General features: G+C 39.6%; 1 protein-coding gene across 1 annotated transcript in view; it reads left to right on the top strand.

The window, feature by feature from the left end:
• WDFY1 (WD repeat and FYVE domain containing 1) overlaps positions 1-25,188 on the top strand; it is a 28,460-nt gene extending 3,272 nt beyond the window's left edge. Inside the window, exons 2-12 of the mRNA XM_030496085.1 lie at positions 4,070-4,137; positions 6,896-6,969; positions 8,187-8,241; positions 9,591-9,741; positions 12,600-12,712; positions 15,300-15,426; positions 17,298-17,403; positions 19,545-19,646; positions 20,424-20,554; positions 21,486-21,594; positions 22,295-25,188. Of these exons, the coding sequence (XP_030351945.1) occupies positions 4,070-4,137; positions 6,896-6,969; positions 8,187-8,241; positions 9,591-9,741; positions 12,600-12,712; positions 15,300-15,426; positions 17,298-17,403; positions 19,545-19,646; positions 20,424-20,554; positions 21,486-21,594; positions 22,295-22,354 (1,096 nt within the window). The 3' untranslated portion in view covers positions 22,355-25,188. The remainder of the gene's footprint in view (positions 1-4,069; positions 4,138-6,895; positions 6,970-8,186; positions 8,242-9,590; positions 9,742-12,599; positions 12,713-15,299; positions 15,427-17,297; positions 17,404-19,544; positions 19,647-20,423; positions 20,555-21,485; positions 21,595-22,294) is intronic.
• The last annotated feature ends 1,100 nt before the right edge of the window (positions 25,189-26,288 follow it).

Here is a 26,288-nt window from a genome sequence, read left to right as displayed (position 1 = left end):
AGCAAGAATATAGCTGCAGGAGTTAAAATGCTAGTTTTCCGAATCTGATTTTTGGCAGGATACTTGCCATTTGTGAAGCTTTCTCAGAACTAACTCAGAAAGGATGATTCACTCTGTGTCCCTATGAGTATCTTGTCTGACCCTGGCTCCCACACAATGTTTGGAATTGTTGCAGTGTGTACCTCAGCCTGGGCAGAGGCTCAGGTACCAGCTGTGAGTTAGATCTGTCTGCTCAAGGCTGGCTTGTGTTTTCTCAGAGCTGAGATAGGCCAGCGTGGGCTGCACAGATCTGTGGTACAGCCAAATCTCTGGACTTGGCCTTATCACCCTTGTTCTCAACAAACAAATACCCAAGGCAAGATTGGTGTTTCCCAGCTGTAGTTGGGGATACTAAGGGATTATAAACTAGTGTATAAGACCCTAAATGCAAGATGAAGGTATTGTATTTGCCACAGGCTAACAGGATCTCTCGAGTCACTAGCACATCTGGATGCTGGTGTTCTGTGACCATCAGCAGCTGCTATTGCATTGGAACTACTGCTTAAGTTGTGGTATTAGGTTTGGTTGGGGTTTTTTCTGTTATGGAACTTAAATATTGGTCAAAATGAATGTTTTTGTGAGCAGAAATGCGATAAAAAGCATCAACTGTGAGCTGTGTCCTTGAGATTGCATGCAGTGGGATTAAACCAGATTCCTAGTGCTGTTTTGGGAACATGGTCAATAGCAATCTAAATACTTCTGGTTTATTTTGACTACTGGAAAAATGCAGTCTTCTGTTCTTGCTAGGAAAACAATTGTGATTGCTTTCAGATAGGAAAGCAATGGTTAGTGGTTTGAAGGTGTTGGGAAGATGCAGTTCTTGGAACACGGCTAGTATAGCTGTGTAGTGCTTGCCATAGTGCTTGTGTTGTAACAAGTTTGGATTTGCCTGCTAACCTTTCACCACTTCCTTATCCCTGACATACGTGCATTTGGCTTTTAGAGGGCAGCTTATGTGGCACGAGCACAAATACTGTTGGAACACTGAGGGATTCTTTAGTTCTCAACCCCCAATTTTATCACCATCACTGTTGGGTGCTTCCTCTGTTCAAGAAACAGCTATTGAGAACAATGGAAATCCTTAGGAATTGCTAAGGCCACACTTAGTATTGCTTAAAGATGTCTTTTTGTGCCTTTCTTTATATTACTTAAAAAAACCCACCCAAACAACTAAAAATTGAATTACTCTTTTATAAACACACATGCTTTCCAGCTGTTTCAGTACGCAAATGTTAGGAAAATTTGGAGGTCTTTTTCAATCTTGTTTTACTTCCTCCTGCTGCTCTCAGATATCTGAGCCTACTGTAATTTTAAAAGTATGTATCTATCTCTGGGTGCTCCTGAATGAGTTTTGGCATTTTCGCATCTTTACTTAGACTGCTGTCAAACAAACCTGTGTCTTTCCAGGCCCTTAATAAAGAAAGCTTAAGGAAGGGTGAGCGTGGTAGTCAGCCGTGAGCACAGACCTCTTTGTTAAATAACATTTTGAGGGGAGTGCTGAAGGCTCTAGGGTTGATATAGTGGTTCTCATAATAAAAAAAAATTAATGGTAGAAGGAAACTGTGGAAGCAGCATTACTGGAGGACTTCTCTAATCCTTGAAGCTAGAACTGGTATCCCACAAATTAATTTGTCCTAACAGAAGGAGATGCACCACAACAGGTCTGTAGGAGAGAATAGAGAAATGGTATTTTGGTATTTTGGTATTTGCTGACTACTGTAAAAACAATCTCTTACAATTTTGCTCAGTCAGAGCTTTGTATAATTAGATATAAAGCTGTCTGACAGCTTATCTTTGCAAATACGAGGCTAGCGATGTCTAAATCTTGCTTAAACCAAAATAAGAAGCTTTCGGAAGTTAATTTTGCTAACTCTTGCAGCTATTTGCTTAGGCTCTCAACTTCAGTGAGGGGCTGTGTTACTAATGATCAGTGCACAAATTATGCACTCAACAAATAATATGCTTAGAAAAACCAAATCCTTGCTTCCTTTATGTTAATTCCTAGTTTAATATAATCGACCAGAATACTGAGAGGAGACAAAGTCTACCTCAGGAAAATCAGCAATGCATGATCTCAAATCACTATGATAACACCTCGTCTTTTTATATAAAAAGATAATTACATGATTGTAGCTAGAAGTGAATGAGTTGAATTAGTAAGTTTGGAAACTGCCTTCTGAGATGTTCAGAAGAGTTTGAATATGATGGAGCTGCTTTAAAAAGCAGATTAAAAAGCCATTAAAGTGCATAGGTGCTAAACCGTGTCACTGTCATTTGCATCATAAGAATGTCTTGGAAGCATTGTTTTTTCTCATTTTCTCATGTTACCAAGATAATAGCAACTGCTCTCCTGAAGTGTTAGCTTTCTGACCATGAGGCAGGGTGCAGATTATTGTAAAAAGAAAGTGATAGCTTTTAAGAGACTGTCTTAATGCAAAATATTTTATGGACTGGAGTGGTATGCATTTGCCACTGAACTGGTGGACCAGTGACTTCAAAAGCTGAAAATCGTTATTGTGAGGCAGTGTGTACTCAGCGGTATTGATTTCAACTTTTAGAAAAGGAACGTAGTGCATTAAGGGTGGCCATAGTCTGCTTTATTTTTGAGTGGTCTTTTAAAGAAAAGCTCTTAAATGGATTACAGAATTAGAATGCTACCTTTATATATTCAACGTAAAAAGTGCTAGTCCTGATGCAGGATACCAGTTCCTTCCTGTGCTCTTTTTGTTAAACTCTTACTGGCAATCCCATATGATGTTTGGCAGATCTATCCCCTAGTTGGGTTGGTTCCTTTTTTTAGCCAAAAGTAAATAGAACAACTCATCTCAGTGAAGTCTCTTGACAATGTTTCCAGGTACACATATTTACAGATCGTTTAGGTTTCCATTTAGGAATGAGGAAGTTGGATTTAAACAGTATCAAGAAGGCAAACAATGGTCTGGAGAGGAAATTTCAAGTAGACTTAAAATAACCTTAATACTGTGTACGTGTGTGCTCTTAACTTCTTGATGTAGATTCCCTTCAGATGTGCCTATTGTAGGAATGTTTTTAATTGACAATAACTTTTCACTTCCTTGCTGACTCTCTTATATCCCTTGTCCCAGGATTAGACAGTTGTGAGAGTGGTATAATGCTAAATGTTCTTCTGGCCATTTTTCCTTTCCTTCCAAGGCCTGATTCTAGAAAACTACAAACCTAAACCAGTTTTATAAACAACACTAGCATGCTGTCCGCATCATCTTGCCAATTTCTTTCAATGTCCCGTGTGACTGGCTAATCAATCCTGTTCATATTTAGGCCAGAGGAGCAGTGCAGCATGACAGTGCTGCTAATGTTGCTTGTCCTTTGCATTCTTACTAGAGAGAGTAGAGGCATGGCTAAGAAGAAATAGTACTGAACTAGATATGATGTCCCCTATGGATCCATAAGTCAATATTTGGGGATGAAGATGTCAGTAATGTGCTGCTCTGGAGGATGAGGTGCTTCTCTATTAATATTCAGTATCTGGCTTGCTGAAGAATGAGTTGCACAGAGAAGCTGTAAAATTTCAAAAGTTCAGACTTCCATAATAGAATTATTTCCCTCTTTTTTTTTTTAATGTATCAAACTCTTAATCTGCTATAAAACAAATTGTGGTTTGTTCTGCCGAAGCTGAGGAGTTCCTGCAACTTGAGTTTGACTTAAATCAGCCAGAGCCGAGGAGAAGGATGCAATATGTAGCTGTTTCTGTGGCAAGCTGAAGTAGTATTTCCATTCCATACTTACTAAAAGTCCATATATAAGTAGTTTTGGAGAAGACTCTTCAGAATCCAAGGGTGGCTATTCTTAGTACTATTATTATTGTTATATTAGAGTGCTATTGGAGTACTGTTATTTGTTACTCTGTTGTGTTCTGTTCCTCTATTATATTTGAGTAGCACAAAAGCTGAGAGGATTTGAGCTGATACATGAGTAAACTGGTTAACTGTTTCAAATGCAAGGGATGATGCACCTAGTTAACTGTCTTCTCCTTGCTCTTTCCCTGACACAGAACAATACGAGTATGGCTGAAGAGAGACAGTGGACAATACTGGCCCAGCATCTATCACACCATGTCATGTAAGTACAATGCTGGAGATGGTAAGTGATGGTCAAGCATGGCATGGGTTTTGTAACCTGTGCTGTGTGTGGGAATATCTCCTTCCCATTTCCCCAAGTGTGGGATTTGCTCGATGATCTTGAAATTGGGAACTTTGCAGCAACTCTAGCTCAGTCGTTAATTTGAAACTAGCTGCATAGTGGGTGAGATCTAAAGCAGCATTCTGTCAGAACCACATCCTTCGCCGCGTGAATCACTCTGTGGATCTGCAGCTGTAGATGTCTCCAATGCTGGCAAATAACTTTTCTGCTGAATAAGTGACCTTTTCAAATGAGTAGTTTTAAAGTTCAGGCATAAGAATATTCTCTGCTTTCCAAGGTTGGCATCTTCTTTCTCTTTTTTTTTTTTTCCCTCTCCTTTTTCCTTTTCTTTTTTATTTTTACCAGCATTTAGATTATTAAGAGAACAACACTGAGTAGCAGCTTCAGTGCTGAGTAAATCTTGAATGTCAGTGTGCTTTTTTGGTTTTGGAACATCAGTCAGCCTGGGTGCTTCGCTGTAACTTCTTTAATGTGGAGTTGCTACCTGGACGCATACCACATATAAAAAGAAGGAATACAATGGCAAAACAAAATGTCATAAAACAAAAAGTAGTCTTTGGAATGACAATTTCTGGAGTAATTTGTATACAAATATTCAATGAAAACCAAAGAATTGGGCTTCATAGTGTTCTGTGCCTTCTTAGCTGCAGCCTACGATCTAGATTAAAAATGTGAACTGTAATATTTTTTTTTTTTCCCTAATAGTTGGTCTAATTACAGCAGTTGCTCCATTTATTAGTTTTCTAAATAGACTATTCAGATTGCTTGTATAAACCTACAAAGGTTTATACAAAACAGTGTGTGCCTGTAGGTAGTTCCAAGGGATGGACTTGTCCTTATGCAGTATGAACACTGTAATATTCCAGACTGTGCTGTCTGGCTTTAAATTTCTAAAAACACCTTCAGGGGCCACATTTTCTGAGGGTCTTGGGAGAAGAAGGTATTGGTTTAGAACACTCGATCTTTCTCATCCTTGTAATTTGCAAGTTTAATGAAGACGTTCTTCAGTGAAATTTTTGTGCAAAGTTTCATTAGGATGCTTTGTTGGTTTTTGTTGTCATAATTTCAAAAATGGAAGTAGGTCTTTAGAGGCTTTCTGCTAAAAGAGATTGTGTGTAATCTCAAAAACATAAGTCTCCTTAAAGTTGCAGATGTTGAGAAATGGTTCCATATGAAGTTGACATGCAATTACCTATTTTTCTCTAGTACTTTATCTCTCTCTAATGATACAGTCCTCAAATGTAAAGAATAGATTATTGTTGTATACAACTTAGGGATCCTCTTGAGATAATTTTAGTGAGCTCAAGTTCTTAAGTGTAATCAGCTGCACATGCTGTGGTTGCTAGCTAGGCTTTCAGCCTGTGTAAAATTTCCCTTACTGGGTTGCATCCTGGGGCAGGAAATCATGTTTGCGTATGCTTCCTAGTGATATATCTGAGCTACTGTAATAGTGTTCCTTCCCTTAGCTTCACTGTCTTACCAAGGGACATTAGAATCATAGAATAGTTAGGGTTGGAAAGGACCTTAAGATCATCTAGTTCCAACCCCCCTGCCATGGGCAGGGACACTCGCACTAAACCATGTCACCCAAGACTCCGTCCAACCTGGCCTTGAACACTGCCAGGGATGAAGCATTCACATCTTCCTTGGGCAACCCATTCCAGTGCCTCACCACCCTCACAGCAAAGAACTTCTTCCTTATATCTAACCTAAACTTCCCCTGTTTAAGTTTGAACCTGTTACCCCTTGTCCTACCACTACAGTCCCTAACGAAGAGTCCCTCCCCAGCATCCTTATAGGCCCCCGTCAGATACTGGAAAGCTGCTATGAGGTCTCCATGCAGCCTTCTCTTCTCCAGGCGGAACAGCCCCAACTCTCTCAGCCTGTCTTCATACGGGAGGTGCTCCAGCCCCCTGATCATCCTCGTGGCCCTCCTCTGGACTCGATCCAACAGCTCCATGTCCTTTTTATGTTGAGGACACCAGAACTGTACACCGTACTCCAAGTGAGGTCTCACGAGGGCAGAGTAGAAGGGCAGGATCACCTCCTTTGACCTGCTGGTCACACTTCTTTTGATGCAGTCCAGGATACGGTTGGCTTTCGGGGCTGCAAGCGCACACTGCCGGCTCATGTTAAGCTTCTCATCAACCAACACCCCCAAGTCCTTCTCCGCAGGGCTGCTCTGAATCTCTTCTCCACCCAACCTGTAGCTGTGCCTGGGATTGCCCTGACCCAGGTGTAGGACCTTGCACTTGGCTTGTTTAAACTTCATAAAGTTGGCATCAGCCCACCTCACAAGCGTGTCAAGGTCCCTCTAGATGGCATCCCTTCCCTCCAACGTATCAACCAAACAACACTGCTTGGTGTCATCGGCAAACTCGCTGAGGGCGTACTCATTCCCACTGTCCATGTCGCCGACAAAGATATTGAACAAGACAGGATCATAAACGATCCTGTTTCCCTGGTCATGAAACAGCACAACCCTTAGGATTTCAGGAGCTTGATGTCAGCTGGTAAGCAAGTGCAAGAGGTTAGTAGTAGCATTATCTATGTAGACTAATTTCAATCAAGCTACTTAATTTTAATCAGCTTTTGTCTTGAGTGAAAAAAAATAGTAAGTCATGCTATCCTAATACCTCTGTTTGAATAACTGTTATGTCCTTGCCTTTTTCGACAGCACCATGTTCAGCCATGGCTTATCATCATGACAGCAGAAGAATATTTGTAGGCCAGGATAATGGAGCTATCATGGTAAGTTGCTGTGACTTTTCTTCAGAGTTTAGATTAGAATTGCTTAGATTGTCTGTGAGCACCAGGTGTTGCTGGCAGCTGATAATTCATTTTCTTTCCTTTGTTTTTGGAATGCAACTACTACTAAATGGCTGAACTTCTTGACAGTTCACCTGAGATGTACATGGGAGGACTGCAAATTAGCGGGGGTTCTTGTGGCTAAATGTGAGCCAGCTACCCTCAAAAAGTCGTTGAGCCATTAGTGTAGCAGTGGACCCAAACAGTTATACTTCATCAGAGAATTATTTTGAGGAGTACATTAAGCTGGGAAGAGTGCCATAGTGGTGCACTAACAGTGGTTGTGAACTGTAGCTACCTTGCATCTGGCCAGAAGTACAGATCTGCTTGTGTCTCACCATGCACATGTCTGGATTCTCTTGATGCAGATCTTTTTATAATATGGAAATTTCAACACTGCCTCTAAAATGACAAGAGGCAGGGCTGGTTTCTTTCTTGGAATTCTTCTGTCTTTCTATACTGTCATTGTAATTGCTCTCACTCTCCTGGTGAGCAGATACATATGGCAGAATAAAATGTGGGTCTGTGTTCTTCCCCTCTTTCTTTGGCAAAGGAGGGGAATCTTGTGACTCTCAGATGCTTTAATGGTTTCCTTTCTCTATGAAAATAAGGTCAAAATCATAATTGTCCTATAAGGAAGGACCCAGGGTGCTGCATGAGTGTCATAAGTAGTGATTCTACTGATAAGTAGGTGTGAATTGTCTACACAGAACTACAGAGAATAGTGGTTCTAGTGACAACTACTTGAAATTGTAAGCTGAGACTTTTAAAATTTCAGTAATGGATCAAATAGAAAATACTCTCACTTAAATCTGTCCATTATGAAGTCTCAGATACATAAATCCTAAATACTACAAGGTACAGTTTTGTTTGTTCCTGCTGGGGCCAGGTGAGATCTTATGTCTTCCTGTATTCTCCCTTCAGCAAACTTGATACTGAAAGGATGCTCCCTATTGAAAATGTAGTTCACTAATGACTTTAATTTACAGTTGGTGTGTCAGTGCACTATGCTCCAGCCTCAGAAACTGCTAGTTTTTAGCGAGATATGTATGATATTTGCTATGCAAATTCTGGCCTTTGAGGTTACCGTTCTTTTTTTGGGTATCAATATTGCTTACGTTACTATGGTATCTTTTCTCATGGTTCCACTTTGCTTTTAGGAGTTTCATATTTCAGAAGATTTTAATAAGATGAACTTTGTGAAGACTTATCCAGGTAAACTGTTAACCACTGTCTACACTCAGATTTGTGTGAAGAGGAGGCATCTAAAATGCTTGGGAAACAGGACACCATCACAGATTAATCAAGTCCGAATATGCTTTAAGTCTGACTGACCTTCTAGTTGTCACTTAGTTGGGGATAACTGCCATAAGAAAAATATTCTGTTACTGAATAATCCTCCGTCAGTTGAGGATGTAATCATTATCATTAAGTTCAGTACATCATTAGTCTGCGAGTGTAATGAGCCAGAACTAGTGAGTTCATCTTTTGCTCTTCAACTGTAGTTATATTGCATGGATGTTAGGGTAAGAGCTTTCTAAAGGTGCATATTGGTATTTGCAATTTTCATCCTTTCTGTATTCACTGGGCTTGGTTACTTCTAGCTGAAGATAAAGAGTCCTTGCCTTCTCTGTCATCTTAGGAGAGCAATAGGGATGAAAAAGATCTCATTTTTCTGGTACGTGGGGAATAGGGATTATTCTTCTAATATTTATGGAGATGCTAATTTCAGCATTTGTCTGCACATCCTTAAAAGAAATACAAAACTCAATTGCTGGTTAAAATTGGAATATTCATCTGAAAGGCGTGAAGGAGACTCTTAAAGACTGCAGATTATGTAGCGAAACAAAGCGCAGTTTGTCTTATGACTCCCTGACACTGATAGAAGCAATGTTCTTGCTTAGGAGAAAAAGACCTTGTTCTTAAAGCAACAAAAAACCCCTTTATCCTAAGGAAGATGACTTGACAGCTCAGTTAAGGAAACTACTTGCATCTTGGGGGCAGAGGGGCTTCTTTCTAATGCTTGTGTAACTCCTTGCTTAGTGGCAGCTTTCTAAATGGAGTTGGGTGGGATTTGGTTGCTATCACAAGTAGCAGTTTGAATGCCGTGGACTAGATACACTTTTAGGTGCTTAAAAGCATGAATCTGAGCATAGCTCCTCTGGGGTCAGGAGAAAGAGGCACTTAGAGAAAGCAATTAAGATTTTTAATGTGTTACATTACTCCCCAGAAGTCCTGGCCTAACTAGAGGAAGCTGAGGATTTGCCTGCTCATTAACCAGAGCATCTTGGGTATCTGGGCTGAGCTCAGTTTCTGCCTCTGTGGGAGAAAGGCTTAAATTAGCTGACTGCCATGTTTGGTTCACTTAAGCTGTTCAGAAGGCAACTACCAACAGAACAATGCTAACCTTTTAATTTGGCCTAGAGGCGAGTATAACTCTAAAAACATCTCCCTGGGGCATTGCTTAGATATCGTCTTCAACCTGGGTCTCTCTGAATTAGAGCATAAGAACACATCACTTTGATTTTTAGGAAAAACTAGCCAGAATCCTATTCTTCCCACAGCTCATCAGAATCGAGTGTCTGCTATTACTTTTTGCCTGGCATCAGAGTGGGTTATCAGCACCGGTCATGACAAGTGTATCAGCTGGATGTGCACCAGGAGTGGGAGTATGTTAGGAAGGCATTACTTCACCTCTTGGGCTTCATGTCTACAGTATCCTTTGAAAAATGATTGCGACCCTGAAACTGGAAGAATATTTTGTTCCTTTAGCTTAATTTGTTCCCTCCTTTTCATGTAAAAAGCTAGAGTGAAATATCTTGCAAGTCTGCAAACCTGATTAGATGTTTAATACCTTTATTTCTGTTAGCTGTTGTTAGTTAGTAGGAAGGGGATGTTGTGACCTTGAGTTACAGAAATCACAGTATGTACTAGTTCCTAATTTCAAAATGTTTGTCTGTAGCATCTTGTGGAAGTGACTAGTAAATATCTATAGCCTGACCTGTATACTTCCTAGGCAGGTCACTTTGTTCAATAGATGCCAGTTTGCATTTGAGTCCTTCTAGAGCGTAAAACATCATGAAAATCCTTTGGACTGCTTTAATTTTTCTGTGTTTGCTCACATTAATCTTTTCCATCTTTAAGCTATGAGGTACCTTTGAAACTTTATTCTTTACTAGTAGCAATTTCTCTGTGTGCAGCTGGCTTTCCTGCAGATTGCTTTTAACTGCAGCATTTGTAGTTTAAGAACTCCAGTTGTCTATTCAGCTGCAAGTACTTCAAGGCATTCTTTATCCTATGTAGAAGACTTACAAACCCAGTAGCTTAAAATGTAGTTCATATATCAAAACTCTTGAGCATGAATTCAATAAATTCTAAAACTATTTTTAGCACTTGTTAATGGTGGCAGTTTAGATGTGGCTGTATAGTAACTGGAGGGACTGGTTGGTGTATGAAGATCAGTGGCAGCAATGCAGAAGTGGCATGATTCAAAAGCTGAACTACATCTCCTGGAAAAATAAAGACCTCTCTAGAATTGTTATATACCTGTGTAGTGTGAAGAAACTAAGAAGAAAGCTAACTGCTTGGTTGCCAGCAGCAGGTCTAGCCTTCTGAGGTTTCACATCTGTGCAGACCCTGCCATGCTGACTGGCAGGTTTGTATTGTTGCACTGTTCCTCTTTTTTGCTGTCCTTTGTTGTCCTTTGAGGTTGTGTCCCACAAAACGTTTCATGTACGCCTCACCTCAGCCGCATGCAGCACAGAATGGAATTAATACTGATGTGTGTGTGTTAGGACAATAGCTCACAGAACAATCTGGTGCCTCTGAGCCTCACTATTTAAATTCAATGGGTTCTATAGCTAACACTATCGCAAATAATGGGACAGTTTATTATGAAAATGGAGGAAAGAATATGACCTTTTCTATGAAGATAAAAATAAATTTCCATGACATTTGAAAATGCATTGTAGTTGATCCTGCCTTTGGACTTTTTTTTGGAAGGACTATCTTTCTGGTGTGTGTACTAGCTGCTGGCTTCCCTATCAGGAGATTCCTTAGGAGTTATTTGTTAATGATCCTATGTGTAAGCTTCTGAAAACCACAGCAGAGTGCTTATTCTTTACTGGATTAGTGGGGATAATGCTTGCCTGAACTTCCAAGATGAAGAAAGGATCACATGGTCAGAGACTTAGTGGATTTGTTGAAAGTGAATTGTTATCTCAAGATTCTGAAGGCTTAAGAGATTTCAGAATGTTATCAGATGGCAAAAACTCTGCTTTTTCACTTATGGTGGTGGGATTTTTGGTAAACTGACTTTTTAAAGTTAGTCTTTTCTGTTGTGTAGAGTAGGCTACTTTGCTAGCTGCTGCTTATGTTTTTGTGTGGCTCCAGAAGGACAGGTAAGATTATACACAACTCCTGGGTTATGTGGTATCAGCTGTTAGGGTTTTTCATAGCTCTTGCATATATCCTGAATAGCAAAAGTCTTGTAAAGGTGGCAAATTATCTAGTTCCATCCAGCTTGCTGTGCTTTAGTTTCTGGAGACAGTAGTTATATAGTTGCAAAACCTGAATATCAGAAAACTGTTATGATGTAAAAGGTAGCCAAACATGCCACGTTTTTAATAGATTACATGTTAGGGTGTAGTGTGGCTTTTATGTCACTGTTAAAAGACAGAACTCTTTCTGAAATTCGTTTTGGTCTTTGATACTGTGCTCAAGGACCTGCATTAGTAAACTTAAAAGCGCAGAGAACATAACAAGAAATTACATGGTCCCACCTTCTCAGTAGCTAGAATATAGCTAGAGTATACTTCTACTGTAAGGTAAACCAGCTGTGGAGGATCAGTGTCCTTGTATCTTAGTTTTCTTATCCTGAGGGCATCAACTAGTATAACATGCCAGAAAACTAAGAGTTTTTAAGAGCAGATAGTAGGTAAGACTGAATGCCACCCGGAGTCCAGTGAGGTGCCCGTAGTGGTAGCTCTGTACTCAACAAGTAGCCTGGGGAGTTCTGGCATTGCTCGTAGACCATGAATGCGTTCTGTAAATAGCTGCTAGAAATGATCTAAATCTACTTGGCCTGCCTTAAACAAGGGGATGAATTACCTCATGGCTTCTCCAGCGGCTTTCTAAAACTTTTTCTCACTTATTTTCCATGCTGTCTTACTTGCACGTGTAGGGAAGTGTGAGAAGAAGAGAGGAATGAAAATGATTTAACTATTATGGTCTCTACCCTGTCTAGAAGTAGTGCCCCTCCTCACTGGCAGAGCATGAAAGACTGAAAAGTCCTTGGTCAGGGTAAGCATTACTGAGCAACAACTAAAACATCAGTGTGTTATCAGCGTTGTTCTCAGACTAAATCAAAGTACAGCACTGCACCAGCTACTGGGAAGGAGAAAAATAACTGTTACAGCTGAACCCAGGACAAGTAGTTATGTAAATATTTATCTGGCATACTAAAATGTTTTTTTCCAATTTGTTTAAACTCTGTAGCTGACAACTGTGCCATCTGTTTCAGTTCCATAAAATACTCTAAGATCGAATGAGGCTTCTCCTTGACTGGCATTCAGATATGATCATGAGACTCGGCATGCATTTGTTGGTGATTATTCTGGACAGATCACTCTCCTGAAGCTTGAGCAGAATACATGCTCAGTTATCACAACACTCAAAGGGCATGAAGGTAAAGTAACTCCTCTTAATTCCACTTGACCCAGATTATAGTACTTCTTTGTAAATTGCGATTATGAAGTTTGATGTCTACCTTGTAAGGATAGACATTGCGTAAACAACTAGTGCAGGGTAGTAGTTATCAGAAGCTGTTCAGAGCTGTACATATGACTTCTTTAAGAACAGACATGTTCTTGTGAAGGGAAATCTTAGCCTTGTAAATATTGTAAATACTGATGTATTTACATATTTGTAAATATTGTAAATACTGATGGGCATTTTTATTATAGATGAAAAATAAACATATGCATTCAATTAAACACAAGTTATCCACTAGATGGCCACCTTTAAAAACTTTAGTCTCCCTAATATTGAAAAGAAAGGATGAGAATGTGGGAGTTTTTTTGGTTGGTTGGTTGGTTTTTTTTTCCTGGAGACCTTCTAGTACTATAATAATACCTAGCAACTCCCAATATAGCTTCTAAAAAGCCACTTAATTTTTGCCAATACAGATTTTGCTGTTCTGATCAGTTTTCATGAGACTCTTAGTTTAATTTTCTATGTTTAGCTGAAACTAAGCTATATGCAAGAAATCTAGAGAGCCTTTTAGGATCAGAACTGTCTAGTGAAAGACAGATGTCTCATCCTGTGTAGTATAGCTGAAGTCTTTATATCAAAGGAAGAACTAAATAGTCTGTAACATGATATGGAGCCACTGTCCGATGTAACAAGTAAGGCAAGAATGCAAATCACAGACAAATGTGTAATTTAATAATATACTGAGAGAAATAAACAAGACTTAATGTCTCTTCCCATGTGGTACTGGCAACTTTCAAATCAGCTGACTAGTTTGCATTTGGGTAGGGGTGAATTACTCAGAATCATGAGTCTGATCCACTGGAAAAGGCTGCCTTGTTTAATAGCTGTAAGTATAGAGTAGACTTTGTTAAAGCTGAGTAGGCTCCTGATTTACAGATGACTGTAAAATTAATCATGCTGATTTTGAATGCAGGAGACAAGTCGAGATTTTCAACTGATAAATGCCTTTTCTGCTTTCAGCCAGAATTTCAGATTGTTTCAGTTAAGAGCAAAATAGTTCTTTTGGCCCTTTACCTCTGTATGCTTTTGCGCTAGTCTGTTCAAGTGCAACTCCTTGGTAGTTATTGTTGTCAGTCTGAAAGCAGTATGTCTCGATATGGCACTACATATAGTGTGGATTCTGTCTACTGCTTCTAAGCACCAGCTCCAGCAGCGCTGTCCATGTAGCAGACAACTTTGGCTTATCCCTATGGGGATTGTGATCCTCAAGACAAGAATTGATCTAGTATAAAAGATTATTAAATTTGAGGCGCAGAAATAGGTTTTCCTTCAATTGGTGTAATAGCAGCTACTTTTTTTCCTCCACAGTATTTATGTAATATTCTCAAGGCCTGGTAACTCTAAACTTAAATGGCATCTAGTTCTTCTCTGAGTGCAGCTTTGTTTGCCAGACTTCAAGACTGACTTCATTTTATTTCCTTTCTAGCTCTTGCCTTACTGTGACTTCATAAGCAAGCAGTGTTTGCTTTGCAGTTTAAATGTTTTTAGAGCTTGTCTTTCAATGGTCAGCTTCCAGAATTCTCCATATTTAACTGCCTACTCTGTGTAATGCTGAGAGAATACTCAAACTACCTTTTATGCTGCAGATGCTCACTGTACTCTAATATAACTATTCCCAAACAGGTCACTTGGAAAAAAGTGTAGTCCTAAAGGAGGCAAGGAAAATCTTTTGCTCCAGAGACCTGGAAAAGACTGAATTGGGCTCTAAATTAGCATTCATCTTGCTTTCAGACTAAAAAGTTTTTTTTATGAAAAAGCTGAGCAATGGAAGGATGCTTTAAAGTGAAGGATGTCTGTAAGGGAATAAAATGTTCTTTCAACTTCAAAACTATAGGTGGCATGAGTGACAAAATTACTTCCTTAGTCTCCTGTCTACATTCCAATACACATGGGTGTAGTATAAGACTGCTACTGTAAGATGACTGGTTACTGTCTGAATAATGAGGTACACAGCCAGGTTGGGCCTTCTGAAATCTAATTTTGTAATATAGTACGTAGTGGCCAGATTTGCTAGCGGCAGTGAAACTGTCACTTAGTTTCTTATTCCAACTATCTCGAGGTTCTAAATAGTTATGTAAGGGAGTTGGTTTAGCTGTGAATACTGCATGCTGTTCTGCAACTGCTGACCAAGCACCTTATTATGTTGTAGATACTAATCTCTACTTGGCAAGTTTTAATACTTTTCACCTTACAAAGATCACATATTAGCCTGCCAACTCTTAAAACCAACCAACTAAATACAAGGGGCACAAAGATAGTAACTCAAACTTTCTGGCTTATGATTTGAATCTAACTTTCTTCTTAGGAATGTTTTGTTCTGCTGTTAAATGCTCTTTGTCTCTTTAGAAGTATTGTATCTTGCTGTCACATGGTGTCCTTTGCCTTAGGACTTTATATCTCTGTTGCTGTAGTAAGGGAGTACCTCAGGTTTCACTTTAATGACCAAGAAGAGCATCACCGAGTGACTCCCTTAGATCTAACTGCAGAATGTTCTTTCCTAGGAAGTATTACTTCCCTGTGGTGGGATCCTGCTCAACGGCTGCTCTTCTCAGGTGCCTCTGATCACAGCATTATCATGTGGGATATTGGTGGAAGGAAGGGACGAACACTGCTGCTTCAGGGCCATCAGTATGTAATGGGATCTTATTTTTCCCCTACATGTTCCATAATGAACACAGAGTCCCAGGAAGAGTAAATAGCACAGCAAAATATTTGAATCTTTGTGAATAATGGAGAAAATAACTTTTTGCAGACCTCTGAGGGGAAAGAAAGATAATCAGTACTAGGAAAGTGTTACTGATAAATCTTTATTTTTGCTCATGTTAGATACTTCTAAATCATGGGTAATAAGAACATAACGTAAAAGGAGGTTATAGAAAGAGGTGGATAAAACTTCTAAATCATCTTGCTTGGACTTCATGTAAAAGTTGCACGCTTCTATATTGTAAATACTTCACTGAGTTGCCTGTGAGGTTGGGGCTAACAAATTAATGTACGTGCATGTTGATGTACCCACGTAGAATAAACTTCAGTATTTTCCTGTTCCCTATCATCTTCTGTCAGTGAGGTGATAAATTATAGGGGTGGTCTCTCAACTTCAGAGAAGTATGTCACATCTCCACTGTTCTGTGGATTAAGTAGTTAGTTATCTTTATTTAATCAAGTCTTTATGTTTACAGAGACACAACACTAGCTGCCATTTTCTAAATCTAGGGCCTTAATTCCATCTGACAGGCAGTTCACCACTGAAGATATAGAATCACAGAATCATAGAATGGTTTGGGTCGGAAAGGACCTTAAGATCATCTAGTTCCAACCCCCCTGCCATGGGCAGGGACACCTCACACTAGACCATGTCGCCCAAGGCTCTGTCCAGCCTGGCCTCGAACACCGCCAGGAATGGAGCATTCACAACTTCCTTGGGCAACCCATTTCAATGCCTCACCACCCTCACAGTAAAGAACTTCTTCCTTATATCTAACCTGAACTTCCCCTGTTTAAGTTTGAACTAAACTTATATAAACTAATATATTTTACTTTAGAAATGCACTGGTAGTAGAGATCTTGTTTATGTTTAAAGATGTATTTGTATAGTGCATTCTCCTCTTGTCTAATTCCATAGATGCCTCCATCCACCTTTGATCAAGACTGATAGCCTTAGCCCTAGAACTCTTGTTAAATCTTGAGGATTTAGTTTTATGGCTAAAGAACTAATTAATAGAGTACTGGTTACAAAAAAGTAACTGAAGTCAGTCACTGGAGGACTTTATACTGCTGTTACTGCTGCATCATGTGTCCTGGTGAAGACTTGTAACACTTAGTTTCTCTTCAAACATCCCACTTAGCATCAAACTTCATACTGAATGGGAAAGTAAGTTTTTCTGAGAAGCAGAATGGCTTTTTTAATTCAACTTGGATGTTGCAAAGCAGTCTAATACTGTTGAGATCCTTTGTTTAGTTTCTTAGGGTAGACTATTATTTTGCCATGACTTTATTTAGGATTAAATTGTCTTATTGGTGAATGCATGCTTTGCTTTGCAGCTACAGACTTACTTATTGTGATTTGTTAGCAAAAGTGGAAGCTCCATCTGCTTCCTAGCTGTATCTTGAAACAAATATTTCTCTTTATTTTTCCAGTTGTCTCTGTTTTGATAACTGGCTTTCCTTGCCAACACAGATGAGTATTTGCACGCACGCTCTGAGCCAGTTGACACTCAGCTCAATGCTTACTGCCAGCAAATGTTAACATGGAACTGTACCTCTGGTATTCTGGTCAAGCCTGTAAAAACGCTGTTCTAGGCAGTGTCCTGATGCCAGGGTCGTGCTCAGGTGACAGCATCTGTTCACTCATCTTCATAGCTCTACTTAGTAGAGTTACCAATATGTTTGGAAATAATTTTTGGCTTCCTAGGTAGCTTTACAAGGATAAATCAGGGTTTGCTGGGAAACTAAGCTTTGTTTAAATACCTATGGGTAAATAGTGTCTACTCTGTTTGCAGTGACAAGGTGCAGGCTATCTGTTACATACAGCTGACACGGCAGCTGGTATCTTGTTCAGCTGATGGGGGAATTGCTGTTTGGAACATGGATATCAGCCGAGAAGAGGTAAGATCATATTGAAGGCCAAAGATTTATTTTTACTTTCTTTTTACTTTTTTTTTTTTTTTTAACCCTCCCCCAGCTTTCCAGAGGCTGATGTGGTTTTCCTTAGTCAGTTCTGCAGGCTGGTTTTCTCACATTACCTGAAACTTTAAGGCTGAATGATACCATTAAAACCTGCGGTTCTACTGTCTGTCCATGCAATTCAGAATGTAGAGATTCAGTCCCCACACAACTTTTTTTTTTAAAGACCTCAGTACACAGCAACTGAGCCTGGCATGCAGATTCTTTCTGCATCAGTTCATATCCATCATAGAAGCTGCAAATATGTATATTAGTACTATTTTTGGTTAAACCACAATTATAGGTGTTAGTTTTGGTTGCTCCCATAAAGCAGTATTTAAGGCTCAGCCTTCCTTGCTCTATTGTTATTCCTTAAATGCAAGTGTCATGATTAAGAACTATTTTCTTCTTCACCTTAAACACACTGAATGCTGTATGTGATGCTCCTAACATTTTCAGCATGATGAGCTCTCTTCAAAGCTTCTGTGATATTATGAAACTTTGTAGTTGTAAAGAATTGACTTACAATACAACTGGGAAAACAAGATGCACCTGTTTCTCTTTTGGATCTGCACACAATAATTAAGGGATCTTGTAAATAATAGTCAGTTTTAATACAATTAAAATAATATGGTTAGCTTAAAACAGCCATGATACCTCAGAACTCATTGGAAAAACATAATCAAGCCCAATCCAAAAGCAAAGAAACTAAACGTTTGAAGAATGATGAACATACTTCCTCTGAAGCACTAGCTAGTGAGTTATGTTATGGGGCATCTTCAAATATGCACAGAAGACTAGAAGACAGACTTGTTTTGATTAGAAGGAATGGTAGCTGCTGACAGTGTTACTATGATCTCTAGCAGTTCCAACTATATGTTGGTAATAGTGTTGGTAATATTGGCAGGTTTTTACCTCCTATTTCATGCTGAAATTAAGATGAAAAGAATAGGAAGATATCCTGGTTTTCTGTTAGAGGGAGTTAGAAAGTGGATTGTCTTCTCAAAAATGCTATTAAGTGAAAACTCTTATTGTAAGTAGCTGAAAGAAGCAATATCTAACATCTCACTTGGGGGAAAGGTGACTCATTTCCTCTACTCTCCTCCCCACCCCCCATGCTGGACTTGTTACTACCCTTTACAGCATTTTCCACTAGCGTGGAGGAAGGAAGGGGATGCATTCAACGTTGAAGATGTAGGAGCTGGACATCTGATATTAATAAATATTCATTTGATGAGATGGTGGTGCAACTCACAATACTATTGTTTTATTACTATCAACAATGGATGTAAGTGAATTCAGGAGGAAAGCTTTGTCATTCCAGCTTTCCTCCTGTGAGGGGAGTCTTCCTGAAACCCATCAGATGTATAAGGATGTATAGAATATAAATGTTCTAATTTAAGTCTGTGTACTAAAAATATTGTGCCTCTCTTTCTATTCCTTACAAGAGTGCTCAGTTAAAGTATCTGAGAGTGTTAAAACGTGTGAAAGCTCTTAAGTATTTTTATTTGGCCTAGTCCATTTATGGCAGGAAAAATATGTCAGTGGGAGAAGGGATGCTTAATGAAGATATGAGCGGGACAGAAAATGCAGATGAGTTCTCAATTATTTCAAACTGCAATCGTAGGGAAACAGAAAATATGTTTGCTTCCAGAATTTACTTCTGGACCCCACCTCTTTGAGAGGGTGACTGCCTCATATCTTTTACAGTTTGGATTATACTAGCCCTTAAAAATCATCTAGGCAACCAGAGCAGCAGTCTTTGAATGCCTGCAGCAAATTTAACAACTTAGACGTTTGAATTAGGTTTCTTACTAAGGCAGTAACATAACACACTGCTGTAGGCTTAAAAAATACAGGAGGTGTGTAGGTAGCAAATAACTGTAGTCTTGGGTTTGGCACCTTGGCTTTTGTACTAAACTTCCTATGTACTATACCTTAGGCAATCTATTATTGTAATGTCTAGAGCTGAGACAGGGCATCTTTCCAAGTAAAACTTTACTTTGGGTTCTTAAAACAGACTTCTTTGGCTGTTGTATGAGGAAAAATAAATCTGATTCCTTACATCTCTTGCTCTTTTGTAGGCTCCTCAATGGCTAGAAAGTGATTCCTGCCAGAAGTGTGAACAACCTTTCTTCTGGAATATAAAGCAAATGTGGGACACAAAGACATTAGGGTTGAGACAGGTGAGATTGCTGTTTCGAATGCTTAGCTGTATTTCAGCACTTAAGGAAAATGCAAACAGAAAACTACTAAAGCTGTTAGATCTTTTAAACTTGGTATTTTTGGTGCTTTGAAGTGAGGGTTTATTGAGAGGTTACAGCTTCTAGGCAGTGCTAAGAAATTTCCAAATTCTGTGGAAAGTGTTAGATCAAACTTCTGTCATGGGGCAAAGCAGGCTGTGTTGTCAGCACTCTGTTAGATTTCTCTGAATATTTCTATGCACTGGAACTGTGGACAGCTAATCCTCAAGTGTTGTGTAAAGTGGCACACAATGCCCCGTAACTGAGCAAGTTGCAGCCTAACATTGTGGGCTACTCAGTTCAGTGAAGCAGTGATGGCCCTGTTCTTATGGGCTAGAATGTAAAAGTTTTCCAGATAGCTTTCTTTTTGGAGGGACTGGACAGGCACCAAGACACTCATCTGTTTCTGACTTTTCTTAGACTATTACTTTCTTGGTTGCTTGTTCAACCCTTTTTTTCCCCTGCTCCCAGAAGGAGCTTGCAAAAAGAGAAGAGGATGGTCAGGGGCAATATGGAGGTAAGCCCATTAATGGCCAAGAAGATTGTACAGAACTCCAGCATCCTTGGTCTTTAACCTAACCAAAGACTTACTAACAGGCTGCTTCCTAACAGGTTGCAAACCAGAAGCTCTGTTGGTTTTGTTCAGTGAACGCTTGTAAAGTGACACAATAATAGTGATTTTTTTTTTTTTTTTTTTTGTTTTCCTCTTCCTCCATGAAGCATCATTGCAGAAAATGCGGGCAAGCAGTGTGTGGCAAGTGCAGTACCAAACGGTCAAGTTACCCAATCATGGGATTTGAGTTCCAGGTCCGTGTCTGTGATTCCTGTTTCGAGTCAATCAAGGACGAAGAGTGAGTATTAAGGAGTAATAAACTAAAGTAATACTGCTGAGGTACAGAGACGCTTGTGTTTGCTCCGTATCCACACAGATATGGAGCAACTGTGTGACTGTTGACCTTCTGGTGCTAGGCCACCTTTTCCTTGGACACTCAAAGCATTACAATAACAGAGATCCCTCAGCTGGCACTGATTTGGATTAGATGTGGTATTACAACTTTTTTATCCACTCTATTTCTTTTCCATGAGCCCAAATCTAGAGCTGAAACATATTTGTCTCAAGATTTCTGTTTAGGTAAAGGCTATTGATTGCACATGCATTAGGTCACGTATACTTACTGAAAACTGTTTCTATGGGGATATTCTTCACAGCCCAACATTATTTTCTCCATGCAAGCAAATTGGGTTAAACATTGTTTGCTGTCTCATTAAACTGTTCTTAGCAATGGAGGAACCCTTTTTTTATCTTGATAAGAACAGCACTTCACTGTCTTGTCATCTCCTTGGACACCTGATGTGCTAAAGGACCAAAGTAATCAGATGCCAATTTTGAGTGTTTGGTTTTTTGTTGTGGTGGTGCTTGTTGGGTTGGGGATTTTTTTTTTTGTTGACTCACTATAGCGAGAGTTAAAAATGTAGCTGAGCTTGACTTAATAACCAAGAGCAGAATTATTTGCTAATGTGCTGTCCCACTTCTGCTCTAGTATTATTAACAGTCAGGTTGCAGAAGACTAGGAAACGTCACACCTCGTAACTGCACAAGTAATGCCTTGGTATGACTTGCTAATTTAATTCTGTCCCCTTTAACATGGCACTGCAGTTCTCAGGACTGATTTATTAGTACTTGAGCAACTTTATTTTCTTATAAGTTTATTTTGCACTGCTATACTGATGCCATCAAGCTTCATCTGATGGCTGGCTTTCATTTGAATTGTTCTCATGCAGCCGTACTTCCTTGGCAACCTTTCATGAAGGAAAACACAACATTTCACACATGTCCATGGACATCTCCAGAGGGCTAATGGTGACTTGTGGGAGCGACCGGATTGTGAAGGTATTCATGTATATCTTTCCTGCATTTATTAGAGATACTTAATAGAGGACTAATGTTTGTATATACTTTTTTCTTTCTGACAACTGTTGCTACAAAGTTAAAACAAGGGCAGCAAGAATCCTATTTGTTTCAGGCTGTTCTTCCTGCAGCAGAGTTGAGGAAGTCACCTGGAATGACTCCACTGTATGGAGTTTAGCTGTCAGACCTGGAGTATCCTCTGGACAAACAAAGCAGTAGGAGAATGGGCCAGCAGCCTTAAAGGCACAGACAGGATGAAACGTGTAGACTTCCTTAACTCTGAGCTCCCTGGCTTCTTGGAGCATTGCGACTAAAAGCCCCGGTTATGAGACAGGGACATGGAAATCTGGCTGATGTAGAATCTTGATGTGCTTCAGATATACATCCACCATGTGAGTCAGAACTGAGACTGTTCCAGGCTGCCCTGTTTTTGTGTAAGCCTGTTTGTGAGAAACCGCATGGCACTTTTTAAAACACACCTACAGAGAACTTCTAGAAGGCTCTCTTGAGTCCAAAGTTTGGCTTTTGGTTTGTAAGGCTGGTGTAACTTTTTGGCATTTTTCTCAAGTATTTGTTACTTTGTCTCCAGGGATGTCTCTATGTTTGCTTTTGTGCCTCTTACAGAAATACCTCTTGGGTCTTATAATAATGCTGTGTAATTCTCTACAATATTTTCTTCCAGATCTGGGACATGACGCCAGTAGTTGGTTGCAGCCTTGCAACTGGCTTCTCTTCACGCTGATCTCATACATGACAGGTTTATGCACCTTATGTACAGCAATATGCACCAAACGGATGGAATTCTTCTTACGAATATTACCACAAACACTGGCCGCTTGATTCCTCTCCTGCTGCTGTTCCAGGATGGACAGTCACCTTTGTAGAGCACAGCTTTTCTGTTGGGCTCACCAGGAATCTCCTTGGTGCGGAAGTGCAGTTTTGCAGCCTCTTGGACTAACTTAAAATAGCTACCTGCAATATGACCCTTTGATGAAAGGACCTGTTGTTTCTCAGTTTACATATGTAGTGTTAACAGTGTGCTATCTCTGCTGATGTATCTTGTACAGATACCTTGTAGCTAAACCATTATCTGGGTAAAATGAGTGTAGTAAATGCAATTTGTGCAAATAGTAAAATAACTTATTCTCTCTTCCAAAAAGCAGTTCTGTAGAAATACTTTTGAGCAGTCACTGTCTAAACTGCCTCCAAAAGGTATGCTGGTTATTCCTATGGAAGGAGGAAAACTTCAAAGTGGCAGGTAACTTCTTTCAGGTGAGATAGTTGGAGAACCTTTAATCACACAAGATTTCCTTTATTGGCTTTCTTGTAGTATTTGTCTTCATGTTCATTTACTAGTGAAATCACCCTTGTGGAACAGCTGTTCTGTTTAGGTAGCTGGTGAGGCTTTGAACAATTCTAGGCTCTAGTATTTTAGCATAGCTAATAAACTTCTCTAATTCTTATGAAAACATGCAGCCCAGCTACTACACTTTAGAGGCAGGCCATTATTATGAGCCGTATAATTTGACAACCCTATAATGCTGTTAGAATGGGAAGCTAAGTAAATCTGCCTGGTCAAATGTAATGGCTAAGAAAAAATGGCCAGCTAAATTTTAGAGACTCTTTTCCTGTGGAAAGGCTGATGTTTCTTTAATGGTAGGGAACCTGTCTCTGCTAAAGTGTGGCATAAATTCAGATACTGCCTTGATGTTGCTTAAAATGGATAAATACAGAGCAATAATTACTGAGGTACAGAACAACTGCTTTTTTTCCCCTGCACTTAAGTCTGTCAATCCCAAAATACCCTTGTTGATCGTTTCCTGTTTGAAAGCAGAGAAGCATGAAGAGCTGGGAGGGTTTTGTGACTGCAGTTGTCACATACGGAAAATAACTATTGAGATATTGTCAATAAATTAGTGTGTCAGCTGTGTGAATTTCCTACATTTGAACACTCCAAGGAGAATTTACTTTGAAACTTTGAAAGCTAAGGTAATATGTCACAGAGTTTTAAGCTTGGTGCTGCATAGATTTTGTGGAAGCAGCAGCATATGTGTGAGGACAAAAATTGTGGGTAGGTCAGCTGGCCTGGGATAGGTGATGTTGCACAACTATCAAAGGTAATAGGCTCTTTCTGGCAGAGGACTTAAAGGTTAGACTGTCTTTATTTACAGCAACAATCAAGTGGTGCTATGAGTGTTAGTGAATTCAAGTCCTAGGTATGTAACTTGACACTAATAACCTGCACTGGACCATGCTGTAGGCTGAAATAGATGAAGATCATGGTATTGTTAATATGTCATGATTCACTTGCATTTTAAGCCAAAAAGCTGGTAGTCTCCAAAGGGCATTAGAATCTAGAATATGTTAGATACTGTTCTTTTGAATCTGGCTTTGTCTGCCTTTCGATGGGCCTTCTCTGGAAGTTTGGCAAAGAGTCTTTTAATTTGCTAGGCTTATTGGGCCACTGAAGAATAAATAAATCCCTCTTTTGTGGGCATCCCAAAACTTGCCTTGCCCTCAGTTTTGGGTTGGAAACTTGTCACGCTGATTTGACTCATGCCTTGCTACATGCTGTATAGCTTAGTGTTTTTTGTGAAGGCTTATTTCTAAGCTATTGAGAGAAAATCAGCTTGTACTGGAAAAAAAGTTGCAGCTTTCTGCTCTGAAGGCCTTCACCCTTGTAAATTAGAAAGGAAGCTGGGTGAATAAGCCTTGATAATGCTCTGCATTCACTTTCAGACTTCTTCGTATCTGGCTCCGGAAGAAAATAGAAGCCTTCTTCCTCACAGTGTGTAAGGCAGAACATAAGTTACATTGCTAGAAGTGTTTAAGATTCTACTCTGGTAGGTAAGGAGAATCTAGGATCAAGAGTTAAGTTGGGAGGCTGATGTAGATGTGGGACGAATAGCATATTTTTGAAACTAGATGTTCTGAAACTTACACCAATGATACTGAGGTGTAACTCCTTTGCAGCTAGCACTCCTGAGCTTCAGCTTTTTTAGTTCCGATTAGTCAATGTGCCCCCTGCGTAGCATGCAGCCTCCCCCTTCCCTGTGAATACTTCCTCTACTTCTTTGCATTACGGTTTTGCCACTAGATAATATATTCTCTACTACATATTGTTAAACCTAAGGAATCTATTTTCTATAATTGATATACTTAAAGATAGCATCAGTTTAGATATAATGACAATTATGGCTGCTAAATCATTAGTCATTTAAGTGTACTCTTAGTGTTGAATGAGTAATGCTTACAAACCACTAAAAAGATAGTGTTTTGTTTATAAACAACTATTTTGAAGGGGCACATACTCTCTCATGAATCTGAACATCAGCTCTAGTGCACAATTACTGAGAAGGCTTGATTTGAAGCATTACTAATCTTGCTTGTATAACCTCCTTCATTGGGGCAGGGAAGGGGAGCAAAGGGTACTAATATGTGCTAATTCTTTAGTAGTTGTATTTCTGTACCCTGCATAGTTAAGAGATGCTAGATATATCTGTCCCTTGCTCCTTCTTGTCTGTTTTTTAAACTTTGATTACATGTATAATAAAATATTTCTTGATATTCACTTAGTCTATTTGGATGATCCATCTTTTCTTCCATTCTGCGAATGCACAACCCCCATTGTGTGCTCTGGCTCCTCCTTTACATGGCCCATGTCCAAATTCTAGGTTGGAGGGAAAGCTTGTCACATGTTGTATTTGGAGCTGAAGGAGCTGCAGCAGTGTGGTTAAAGGCCCATGATCAACCAGTTTGCTGAGAGACAAACAACTGCTGCGTGGTCCCAGCTAGGGATGTATAACCCTATCCTGTATCCTACTTGCCAGTCCATATAGACCCCTTCTCTGGTTCATCTGGTTCCTCTTCAGAGGTCTGCAAAGGTTCTTACAACATAAGAGTATCAGAGGATCAACCCCTTCTCTGACATCCTTTGGACCTGTCTGAGGTATTACAGAAATACTAATTTATGCTGAATGGGATAGTCAGACTCTATAATATGATATATACAGAGGATATAAACTGCAGCCACAGGAGGTGGTTACACTTGTCTCATGATCGTTTCTCACAGAGCAAGGATGGGAACAAGCTGGGAAGCATCCTTATCCCTCACGGTTAGACGCAGCCTTCACGAGCTGAAATAGAGCACTGGCTGGCTTTGTAACGCTTGGAATGCCTGAATGTTGGCCAGTTAATAATGTAGTGTAGCTCACTGCTCCCTTGGGAACTCTGGAGCAATAGAAGGAACCTGAAAGGGTTTCACAAACTCCTTCCACATCTGAAGGCTGGCTAAGTAGCCTGTATGGTATATAATACTGTAATTTTACCTTTTTTAACAAGACACGTTTCATTTCGATCAGCTTACACTCCTCACCTTTTAAAGGCAAAATACCCTGTTTTCTAGTTTCCACAAAAACTGACTGGAGACAATGAAGCTGTTACTGATCTGCAGTCAGAAAAGCCTGTTTTGGTGTCTGTGTAGACCATCTTACAGTATGTTTTAAATAAGGCATATGAACTCTAGGTTTAGTTAGATTTGAAAATGTTTGAGAACTGCAAATGGTGTCCTTGTGAAAACGCTAAAATACGTGTGTTGGGTTTCTAAATGAGAGTATGTAGTTGATCACTTCTTACATTCCTTATGTCACAAACTTAAATTGCAGATAGCTGTGTGG

Source organism: Strigops habroptila, chromosome 8 (genome assembly GCF_004027225.2).
Source record: "Strigops habroptila isolate Jane chromosome 8, bStrHab1.2.pri, whole genome shotgun sequence".
Lineage (NCBI taxonomy): Eukaryota > Metazoa > Chordata > Aves > Psittaciformes > Psittacidae > Strigops > Strigops habroptila.
The sequence above is the reverse complement of the archived record's forward strand: the minus strand, read 5'-3'. Positions and strand labels throughout refer to the sequence as shown.